Genomic DNA, 11969 nt, shown 5'->3' on the forward strand with positions numbered 1-11969 from the left:
CGAGCCCCGTGGCCGGCGAGGGCCTTTCTGTGTGGAGTTTGCATGTTCTCCCCGTGTCCGCGTGGGTTTCCTCCGGGTGCTCCGGTTTCCCCCACAGTCCAAAGACATGCAGGTTAGGTTAACTGGTGACTCTAAATTGACCGTAGGTGTGAATGTGAGTGTGAATGGTTGTCTGTGTCTATGTGTCAGCCCTGTGATGACCTGGCGACTTGTCCAGGGTGTACCCCGCCTTTCGCCCGTAGTCAGCTGGGATAGGCTCCAGCTTGCCTGCGACCCTGTAGAACAGGATAAAGCGGCTAGAGATAATGAGATGAGATGCTAACAATATTGCATGCTATCGCTTATCCTACATGTATTACAGCACTCTAGCCAATGGAGAATGAGCGCTGAATATGGTTTACAATATTACATGGTTGTCAAGACATGACGTCACACGTCAGAGACGCAAAACTTCTGCGCTAGCGAGCGACTGACAATTTCTAAACAAACATGGTTGCCAGGTTTGCTTTGTTAAATATGAAAGATTTTGAGAAAATTTTGAAAGAGAAACATGAGCTGAACACCTGAAAGGAACGTGCATTATTATTATTAGGCTTGTTTTCATGGAATATCAAAATATATCCCATTCAGCTAGCATGATATCGAACTCATCTTCAACTCCTTCAGTATCATGGAATATACCTGATATACCACTCAGCGCCAGCTAATATTATTCAAATATAACAAAACACAATTATGACCAGAATAAATAACATCATACATGGATAATAATATTAACATTTGGAAAAAAAAAAAAAAATCATGTTTTTACATTTAAACCCCCCCTAAGACAGACACTGGGCTATGGCAAGAAATTCGCCACTGTTTGGATAACATGAGCAAAATCAGAAATCGCTCTGCACAACCTTCAAATGCAAGATGAAATGACCATGAAAGTAAATTTATAAAAAGCAAGCAAAGCAGATGTGTTCTGTCTACCAGGATTACTTGGAACAAACGTTACCCCGTAACCCCAACCTCCATTAAGTAGGCGGCAAGGTGGTGTAGTGGTTAGCACGGTTACCTCACAGCAAGAAGGTCTGGGTTCGAGCCCCGGGGCCGGCGAGGGCCTTTCTGTGTGGAGTTTGCATGTTCTCCCCGTGTCCGCGTGGGTTTCCTCCGGGTGCTCCGGTTTCCCCCACAGTCCAAAGACATGCAGGTTAGGTTAACTGGTGACTCTAAATTGACCGTAGGTGTGAATGTGAGTGTGAATGGTTGTCTGTGTCTATGTGTCAGCCCTGTGATGACCTGGCGACTTGTCCAGGGTGTACCCCGCCCTTCGCCCGTAGTCAGCTGGGATAGGCTCCAGCTTGCCTGCGACCCTGTAGAACAGGATAAAGCGGCTACAGATAATGGATGGATTCCACCAAGTAAACTTTGGTTCTCAAAAGGCGCCAAGGCAGACCTGGCTCTGCACCGTCCTGGTGGAAAAGAGCAGTATGGGTTATAGGGTAGTCGCACTAGAGGCGGAATGCTGTCGGAATGAAAATTCTTCGTATTTTCCAGGATATTCGAAGTGCATTCTAAAAATTCTGACTGCATTCCAAACATTCGGACCCGTTCTTGTGGCCGGCCCAAATGTTGTGCTCACGCTCAAAACATTCGAGGTGCGTTCGAAGAGGAGAAATATCGAACGGCATTCGAAGCGTATTCTCACTGCATTCTAAATATTCTTACGGCATTCCAACAGCATTCGAAACATTCTGATCGCGTTGGAGGGAAAAATCGAAATGGCAAGCCACTTAAAATCCTGCCAGAATGTCCTGAATGGCGTCGGAATGAAAATTCTTCGTATATTCCGGGATATTCGAAGAAGTACATTAAGTATTTGAGCTGCATTCTCTTTGACTTCTTAGACGTTCGAAATACATTCGGCGGCTATTCCAGGAGCGTTCTGACTACATTTGAGGTGAATTCGTACAACCTTCGAGGCACCTTCTGACCAGAATTGGTGGTATTCGGGCAGCAATCGAACCGCACTTGTACGGCATCCGAAGTGCATCCTTACTGCATTCTAGATATTCCTACTGTGTTCCAACTACATTTGAAAGCTAATACACGCGGAATGTGCAAAAATCATTCAAGGTGGGTTCGAAGCGCATTCCAAGTATTCAAATGGCAGTCTTACAAAGCTTTAAGAATGTTGGTCAGTTTGAAATTCCCACCTGAACGTGGCACAAATTTTGAAAAAAAAAAAAAATTTCTTCATTCTGTCTGGTTCTGCTCGATTCCTGCTAATTCTGAATAAGTGTAACGGGGGCCTTAGAAAAGTAACTCTGCTTTAAAGTGCATATCCTGGACCAAATTCATTTTTTTTTATATGAAAGTATGTCCCTTTACACACTCATCCAGAAGGGCAATTTTGCACAAGGCCATCTGTCTACAGCAGAAAAAAATAAACAACAAAAAGCGTCTGGAAAAATCCCAAGGGAGTCTGGACCCAGATTCGTGACGTCACCTGCGGAAGCGCCAGCAGGCTGCGCGAGCTTTGCACGGTTTCAGTGCACAGCCTGTGTAGACCAAGCGCTCCCATTTCTCTCTCATTGTCCGGTCTTTTGGGAAACGATGAGTACTAATCCCATCAAGATTGGTGTTGCTACACCCTCCTACGATACATCTGTTAACCATTTTAATAATTACGCGATAACGTTGAAGAAATTTGCAGAAAACCACCAGGTCGTTTTCTCATAAACAAACCAGCGCTGACGTAGGATTCAGAGGGAGGCGTCCCGCACGCGACGTCACGAAAAATCAGTGTTTGCCAGGAAATCCAAACGCCAAGTTTTTTCAGAGGCGGACCAATTCAACTCAGATGGCTTGATTTCAACTGAAATTTTCTGATATTGCGCAAGGTAAAAAAAAAAAAAATTGCGCAAAATGCAAAATGTGACAGACATTTGAGCAAAGTTTAATATAAGGGCTGTTTTACAATCAGGGTACAAAGTTTGTGTCACAGGGGTCCAAAATTCAAATTGATTCAAACTGGTTCTTGTACCAGTTTTTAAGTGAAGGACAAGTTAAAGAACAGATTTCAGGTAATTTTTTGACACGTGTGTATGGTAGTTGTGTGTAATCTGCTATAAGATGGGAGAAACAAATGAAGTGATTCTCGGAGAGGACTTTTTTTTTTTGACAATTCAGAATTCACTACTTCCATAGTGCTTTTAAATATAAGGCTGTAAGCTTTGTGTTAGTTGTCTCTAATATTTATGTCCCAATATCTTGACCACATTTTAGGATGAAAATCATAATTTTAGATATGTTATTTTATATTGAAAAATTAGCTGTCTCGGAGAGGACATTTTTTTGACACAATTCCATACTAATTTGATCAAAATAGTCTGAAAACTTACTGGCATTCAACATTAAAACTTAACTATGTTTCCAATGATATGGAACCAAATATGTGTTTTATGGTATAAAGAATGATGTAAGTGCATCCCTTTTGGAGCTACCTGTGGTCAAAAAAGCACTTTTTCTAAATGACACGAGTAATTTTGCTAAATATGACATATATTGCCATACATTCACCAAAAATAACGTTATCACCAAATTTTTTTTTTTTGCATGGTAAATAGAGCTATCACAGGGCTACAATAAACAACCAAGTTTATTTAGTCAAGCCTTTTGATATTGAAGATAATAAGTGCTAAATGTGATTTTTAGCTTGCGTACCCTGATTGTAAAACAACCCATAAAATAGGAGAATGACACTGATCTTGCTCCTGAATTGACCTGTGACATGCACTTTAAGTTCACCATGCATTGATTACACTGGGGAACAATTTGAAAAAAATTCTGTTGAGTTAGATTTTTATGCTGATTAAAACTAAAATTGGCATGCTGATTCCAAAATTGCAGTCAGTTTTTTTCTAGCACGTCAAGTTTTTTCTCCACAGCTTACCCTCCAGATAAGCAAAATTCCACTGTAGTAAGACTATTTGAAGGTTATGGAAGAACGTTATCAGGGTAGATGGGATGTACATAGGATGGCTGACTATTGTTGGAGCATCAAATTTTTACCTTAACTACTTGCACAGGCGGCACGGTGGTGTAGTGGTTAACACGGTCGCCTCACAGCAAGAAGGTTCTGGGTTTGAACCTAGCGGCCGGCGAGGGCCTTTCTGTGCGGAGTTTGCATGTTCTCCCCGTGTCTGCGTGGGTTTCCTCCGGGTGCTCCGGTTTCCCCCACAGTCCAAAGACATGCAGGTTAGGTTAACCTTGGGCTGAGGTGCCCTTGAGTAAGGTACCGAACCCCTGACTGCTCCCTGGGTGCTCTGGTGTGGCTGCCCACTGCTCTGAGTGTGTGTGCATGTGTTCACTGCTTCAGATGGGTTAAATGCACAGGATGAATTTCACTGTGCTTGAAGTGTGCATGTGACGAATAAAGGTTTCTTCTTCTTCTTGCACACAATTATAATCACAGTAGCCATATCCTTCGTAAAAACATCTCATATCATCTCTAGCCGCTTTACCCTGTTCTACAGGGTCGCAGGCGAGCTGGAGCCTATCCCAGCTGACTACGGGCGAAAGGCGGGGTACACCCTGGACAAGTCGCCAGGTCATCACAGGGCTGACACATAGACACAGACAACCATTCACACTCACATTCACACCTACGGTCAATTTAGAGTCACCAGTTAACCTAACCTGCATGTCTTTGGACTGTGGGGGAAACCGGAGCACCCGGAGGAAACCCACGCGGACACGGGGAGAACATGCAAACTCCACACAGAAAGGCCCTCGCCGGACAGCGCTAACCACTACACCACCGTGCCGCCTGTCAATATTTGTAAATTTTTATAAAACAAGCACATATCTGTTAAGTACAGTATTTTTCATATTTTTTTAAGAAAACGGGGATTCTATAGTTCAAAAACTTGACGTGATGGAGAAAAACTGAGATGAGTTTTGGATTCTGTACCCAAAAATGAGTTAAAAACAGCTGTCAGACCTAACTCAACAAAAATTGTGTGTTCCCCAGTGTTATTTTCCTGTAACCGCATGCACCCAGGGGTTTCATTTCTTGCTTGTCTGCTCAGTGCTTTAGCAAACTCGTGCAGGAGGAAAACAGATCAAACAATCTGAAAATAAAGGAAGGGTGAGAGAAGCAGAAGGGTGAGCTCTGGTCAGTGTTGCCAGATAGGAAATATGCAAGTATTGTACCAAAACCTCAAAATTATCGTTTTTTTGTGAGAAATTATTGTACACAAACAAAACGCATACAATATAGTTATTTTAGCTGTATTCCTCCCACTCTGTCCGGTAAGTCTGTGGCCTGTGCTTAATTTTCCATTGCTCTTCGGATGCTGCCTTCATCCTCCCCTTCGTTTTCTGAACTCATTTAGGCACTTTTCTTTTTACGTCTCTTTTACCCTGTCCACACTAGGGATTTTGTACTGATACGAAACTACTTTTGTACCGCAACACCTGTCCACATTAGCAACTATACCGGTACTGTAGCGGTATAACTGTATCGGTACGAAACCCACAAATGTATGGGTTTCGCACCGGTACGGTATCGGTACTGTAGCACTTCGCTGTAGTGTGGACAGATGAAGCGGTTCTGTATCGATACAAATATAATGCGCATGCGCAAAGTCACACACCTCAATCGATGTCTTTGCTGAATAAAATAGTGAAGAACGGAGATTCATTTCTTTCTTTCTTTCTCTCTCTCAACTGCCTTGCGCGTTTTATACGATTCGACTGAATAAATGACCACCAGAAATACAGACTGTACATTAACATAAAGCGCACACACGTTGTTTCATCCGTACGGAAGCCGAGAGAGGCCCTTCATATAATCCTTTTTTTTTTTTTTTTTTAATTCACCTTGTTATCCCGAGATAACGACATAATTAATTCGAGATCTCGAGAAAACAAAATTATTTCATGATCGAGTAAACAGCTGAGAAATGGTTCATTCAGGTGCGCCAAGAGACTTGTGATATGCTGATTTTGGGGCTATTTCTCATTCTGTATAGACACAACTTTGGTCATTAGAATGTCTGGAATAATCGATCACCTAATAAGGCAATATTTTGATCAGGGGTTGACACAGGGAGAGATTGCATTAAGTCTTTTAATAAGGGATAATTTCAAAATTAGTCCGCGGCACCTCCGCAGAAGACTGGCCCGGCTTCGTCTCTACCGACGGAGATACAGTGATCCAGCTGAGATCATGAAATAATTGCTTCATTTTCTCGAGATCACGGAATAACTGTTTTGTTTTCTCAAGATCTCGAAATAACGGATGCCATATATTCTCGGAAGGAAGTTACTTGGTAACCACGGAAACATTTCACGTACGCGCATTTCAAAGAAAACCGCAAACATTTCTCGCTAGTGTGGACAGATGCACTAAACTGTACCGGTATAGACCCCTTTCACTGACGTCACCCGAAACCGGAAGTAAACAGACCCTGCGCCATTTTGGAAGACCAACAAACTCGTGATAAGGGGATAATAACAGCAGCGGTATGTGAACCCACGAGAATAAAGTGGAGTGGCAAACGACTTAAACAAATCTGAGCTGTTTTATTTATGATTTATTGGCCCAACAGTAGACTTTAAAGAAACCTGTGTGAGACTTGGCAAAGAACAGTGGATATAATAGATAAGTCTGTGCATGATCTGCGGACACTTTGAGGTAAGCAAACGCAAGAAATTCAGATTTAAAACATGCTAAAGTGGCCCCAAGTTGATAACTGTATGAGGAGCAAGCCTCCCAGACTTCTACAATTTATTAATAATAATAATAATAATAATAATAAAGGATGGTTTGGGGCTTGCTCGCTGCTGCCAGGTTGGTTGTTGAGTAGCCTGACTGTTTTTTTTTTTGTTCTTGCGTGTGGTATCATTGTTGACGCGAGGTTGTTTTTTGAACATGCCAATGCAGACACGATTTCCCCTGATGAGTTATGACTTCAGACGCGATGCGTGTGTGGAGGTGTGGAGTCCGCGTGATATGTGCGTAAGATAGGCTTCTCATGTGTTTGGAGATCCGCGCTCCGAGACAAGCGCAAGCACACACACCCCCAAGGGAAAAAAAGGGACCCCCCGAAAATATCGGGATAGTTCGAACACTGAGTGTAGGCACTGGGTGTAAACAACAAATAGTTTATAATGTCTGGGTAGCAAACAGATGGCAGAATTGGTGTCCGGTCCTCCTTATGTTTCCATTCTCCCTTGCCACGAGTCTTATCATATGGGTCAAACCCATCAATCACAGCCAGTTTCTCCACATACCGTGCCCTTTCTGCAGCTGGTAATGTACTCACATAACCAGAATTATCATCCATCGTGTCACTTTACTCTTGCTCGTACTTTGTTTTATATTGTGAGTGTATGTACTTGGTCTTCCAATATGGCGCCTAACAAAATCTCGCGGCTCGGTGACGTCATGTGAAAGGGGTCTATGCTTTGTATCGATACAGTTATACCACTTTCGTACCGGTATAAGTGTGAACACAGCATTTGTCGACAGTTTCTCTCAGGCCAAGTTTACATTAGACCGTATCGGTCTCGTTTTCTTCGCGGATGCACTGTCCGTTTACATTAAACCGCCTGGAAACGCCGGGAAACGGGAATCCGCCAGGGTCCACGTATTCAATCCAGATCATGTCTGGTCCGGTGCTGTGTAAACATTGAGAATACGCGGATATGCTGTGCTGAGCTCTAGCTGGCATCGTCATTGGACAACGTCACTGTGACATCCACCTTCCTGATTCGCTGGCGTTAGTCATGTGACGCGACTGCTGAAAAACGGCGCGGACTTCCGCCTTGTATCACCTTTCATTAAAGAGTATAAAAGTATGAAAATACTGCAAATACTGATGCAAATACTGCCCATTGTGTAGTTATGATTGTCTTTAGGCTTGCCATCCTTCCACTTGCAAGTGGTAAGTGATATGCGCTGGGATCACACACACAGCGGCTCAGTCCCGAATCACTGCTCGTGCGCTATACTCGCGCGCTCTGTGAGCTGCGCAGGGCCAGAGTGCGCACCCTCCAGAGGGCACTCGCTGTTCAGGGCGGAGTGATTTGGAGCGCAGGATGCCTGCGGAGCCAAGCGTATCCGTGTATTGGTGTTGCTGTGTGCACGCGAATCGTCTATAGAGATCTTGCAGTCACGTGACCGGAAAGTACACAACCCCCATCTTGTCGGTCAAAAACACCGCTGAATACTGCTGCACTCGTGTACAGAATGGATCAATTTCAACCGACGGACTACACGGCTCATTTTTCTAATGAACAGATAACTAGATATATGTCTAAAACAATCTACAGATTTGTGACCCTTATGGCTTTCCGGACGGAGTTTTCACGACCGGATTTTGAACTGCCAGCGGAATACCCTGACGGGTAAGATTACCTCATCAACTTTCTCTCGCTGTTCAGTGGTGAAGCACTGCGTGCTTATAAATCTCTGGACAGTTATCTCTACAGAAATTCAGGATTTGTCAGCGACTCAGATGTGGCATCTTGTAAACAAGAAAATAATCCTCACTGGATGGGTAAGTCACTTAAGTATTGAGTATAGCACTGACCAGCCGATTATAGAATAGAATAAGGTAATTCCAAATCGTCCGTCTTGGATCTGGCGTTGCAGAGGTAGAGGCTTGGCAGTGGAGGTTTGAGTAGCTGTTTTCTGAGCTTAGTCAACAGGCCGGCTCTGCCTGTAGCCTCGCTTTTGCTTCTGCTCCCGGCGCCGCCTCCTTCGCTTTGCTTCCAATAACAATCCACGGAGACCCCACTGGTCTCGCCCGGAATGTTATTATTATTTTTTTTTTCTCATCCGGAATGTTGTGCATGCGATGGAAATCGCTACAAACCGTCATTTTCTGCTGGAAACCAATGTCCGGTAAGTCCATACGGTTGTAGTGGATATTGAAGTCCGGTACAGACAAACAACACGCAAAAATACACATAAAAAACGTGCACAGGTAGGGAGAGCTTGTAGCCACAGCCGTTGTAGTAGAATTGTATATAGTAGGGTTTTCCAGAAGAAAAGGTAGAAGTAAAAGCAGAAGGTGGAATATGGCGTTTGACCGACACGATGGCGTCTGTTACAATCTGGATCGGCTGTGACGTCACATGCAAGTGCTCCATTGGTGTTGCTGTGTGCACACTAATCGTTTTAAAAACGTTAATCTGATGATCCGCTGATGCGGTCTAATGTAAACCCCACCTCAGCTGCTAGGCTCAAAAGTTGTGTGTGGTAACTATGCATACATTTCTATGGCTACGTGGGTGCGTTCTGTGCATGTCTTTTGATGGCGCCTGAGTGGAAAGCCTGCGAAATGATTCTTGGGGGTCAGAGAGAGAGAGAGAGAGAGAGAGAGAGAGAAAGGGATGCGTGTTTGGACAACCAACTGAAAACTTTGAAATTATCGTACATTTCAGATTTTTTTCCCCATTATTGATTGTATATCGTACAGAGGGCAAAATTATCGTACAAATACGACAATTATCGTGCATCTGGCAACACCGGCTCTGCTGAGGAAGCTGCTGCACGCTTCCGGTGTGAGAGTGATGTAGAGCGCGCGCGCGCTGAGGAGGAAGATGGGAGCCGCTTCGTAACAGTACACACCCCCAACACGCACGCGCTCCGAGCAAAGGCACGCTGTTATTGGAGTCCGCTCACTCTGCAAAATAACTGCGTTTACCTCAATAGCGCATCTTAAGCGCCTTATAAGACGCCACAGCGCCACTTCCGACATCCCTGCTAATATAATTAACAATTTCACATCACTCCGAATTTATATTCTTACTACGCAATATGTGCTACGAGGGAAAAAAAAAAAAAATGTCCACCTCCCATTTTCCTGCGCATCATCAGCCTGAGCTAACAGGCTAACGTTAGCATAAACAGGCAACCTTTTTTTTTTTTTTCCAGAAATAGATGTGATGTGAAGTAAATCAAACAAATCTTGTTAAACAGTACAAGAGTGTTTAAATAAACGTCGGATGAATAAACAAGTCCAACCGAACAGTCGTGTTTGGACTTGCTGCTAAGTGCAACCTGCTAACTGAGAGCCCAGTAGCAAAATAATGGCAGCTGTGTAGCTAGTTAGCATCAGGGCCCGGATGAGCCTTCAATAACGAGCTAGTCTCTTTACTTTGCTAAATGTTTTGCTCAGAAATCCTCAGGAGAAAGCTTCAGTTCAATACTGAAAGGAAATAAATCGGAATAAAATTTTTAATTTAAAAAAAAAAATTAAATAAATAAATAAATAAAAGCCAGGTTTCAATAGATGACGACTAGCTGTCAGGGACGAGTACAAGTGCGGTGTGGGTTTTTTTTTTTTACCTCACGAGAAGAAAATAAATAAATATATCGTTTAATATTATAAATGTTACCTGGATAAGTTAGTTTTTATTTTAAACGCAAAGCTCAGCCACTTTGAGTTCATGAAGCTGAGAGCTGTAGTAAGCTAACTACTTAGCTACTTGTACAGTATGGAGGAGGGAAAATATTTCTTAGCCGAGAGAAAAAAAAAAGGATATATAAATATATATATATATAAACTGGATTTGGCATCCATGTTTTCTTTTAAAAGCGCTGTTAGAACTCTTGTTGTTTTCCTGCCCTCTTGCTACTCATTCACTCTGTCATGCAGCTCACATTGAGACTTGCACACTATATAAAGTCTGCTCGGCACTTTAAAGCTGCTCAAGACTAAGGATTCAGAACGTGGCTTGGGATAAAAGTGTGGTTAGATAGTGAGGAACGAGGTCAGGCGTTGAGCTAACACATAACTATCGCGATATCTTAAAGTCTATTCTGTCAAAACATTAAGGAGGATGTGCGGGACGCGACGGGCCAATTCCCCTCGGTGGGCATTAATAGGTGCACAAACCGCCATTAAATGCATTAAAGAAGCTAACGGGGAACGTGAGCCACGGGTTTATTTTGTTTACTATTTGACGCTGTCAATCTGTGAGTAAGATGCGCGATTAGCGCGCTAGCTAGGTCGGTTAGAGGAAAACAGCACATGGATGGGAGGCATGTGCCGCTGCTGCGCAGCAAAATAACTGTTCCGGAGGCTGAGGGGCAGCAGGGGAACACCACTCACTCACTCACTCACTCAAATTCAACTTATTCGAGAAAGATCCCGCTCCAGAAAGAAAGGAAATCCGGATCGTGAACGACTGGTCCAGCCGATGGAAGGTGCCGCTTACCTCTGCGCTGCTGGAGCCGCTCGACTCGCCCAAAACATCCCGAAATTTACGCAGGTTGGTGCCGATCGCGGTGTACACTTGCAGCGCCGCGTCGAACCCGGGCCCGAGCCCGCTCGCGGTCGGATGATTCCCGGCGCTATTTCGGAGCGAAGCTGTGACCCGGATCCGGCCCGCTTTTCTCCCAGTGCCCGAGTTGCTGCTCCCTCCGGGCCGAGCAGGGAACCGCCACCGACAGCTGTGCGCCATTTTAACACTCTGCCTGCCTGCCCTCGGATCAGGGAGCTCGGTGTGGGCGTGGCCCCAAACCAGCGATTTCAACCAACTGCCACTTTCGTCAAGCGGCGAGACTTGAGTATGCAGGTTCCGGGGTGCCGGTAAACATGGACCCCGACTTCAGACGAGAAAAACGCTCAGTGATGTCTTACGCAGGTTCTGTCCTGATAAAACACGCATCCAATAAATCAAGAATGTACATTAATACAGACTATTCATAAAAATAAAGGCGGGGTTTTTTTGCACTTTTTAATACTTCATTAAAAAAAAAAAAGTTGGATAGTTTTTTTTTTTGGAAAATCTAATTTCCAAATAAATAAATAAATAAATAAATACTTAAAATCCGACTTTAACACATGCGCATTAGAGTCCGGAGAAGTGCTTACGCTTCATCACATTGCCATGGCAACAGACAGCACTGATACAGTCAGCAGAGTGAAATGTTTTGGAAATGGTTAGTAAACACTTAA

At 43.8% G+C, this 11969-nt stretch overlaps 1 protein-coding gene across 2 annotated transcripts in view; it reads right to left on the reverse strand.

The window, feature by feature from the left end:
- The window catches only part of kmt2a (lysine (K)-specific methyltransferase 2A), a 94099-nt gene extending 82588 nt beyond the window's left edge, over positions 1-11511 (reverse strand). For both annotated transcript variants that reach the window (XM_060943863.1, XM_060943862.1), the window contains exon 1: positions 11227-11511. In XM_060943863.1, coding sequence (XP_060799846.1) covers positions 11227-11472 — 246 coding nt within the window. In that variant the 5' untranslated portion in view covers positions 11473-11511. The remainder of the gene's footprint in view (positions 1-11226) is intronic.
- Positions 11512-11969: the final 458 nt, after the last annotated feature.

Source organism: Neoarius graeffei, chromosome 17, assembly GCF_027579695.1.
Source record: "Neoarius graeffei isolate fNeoGra1 chromosome 17, fNeoGra1.pri, whole genome shotgun sequence".
Taxonomy (NCBI): Eukaryota; Metazoa; Chordata; class Actinopteri; order Siluriformes; family Ariidae; genus Neoarius; species Neoarius graeffei.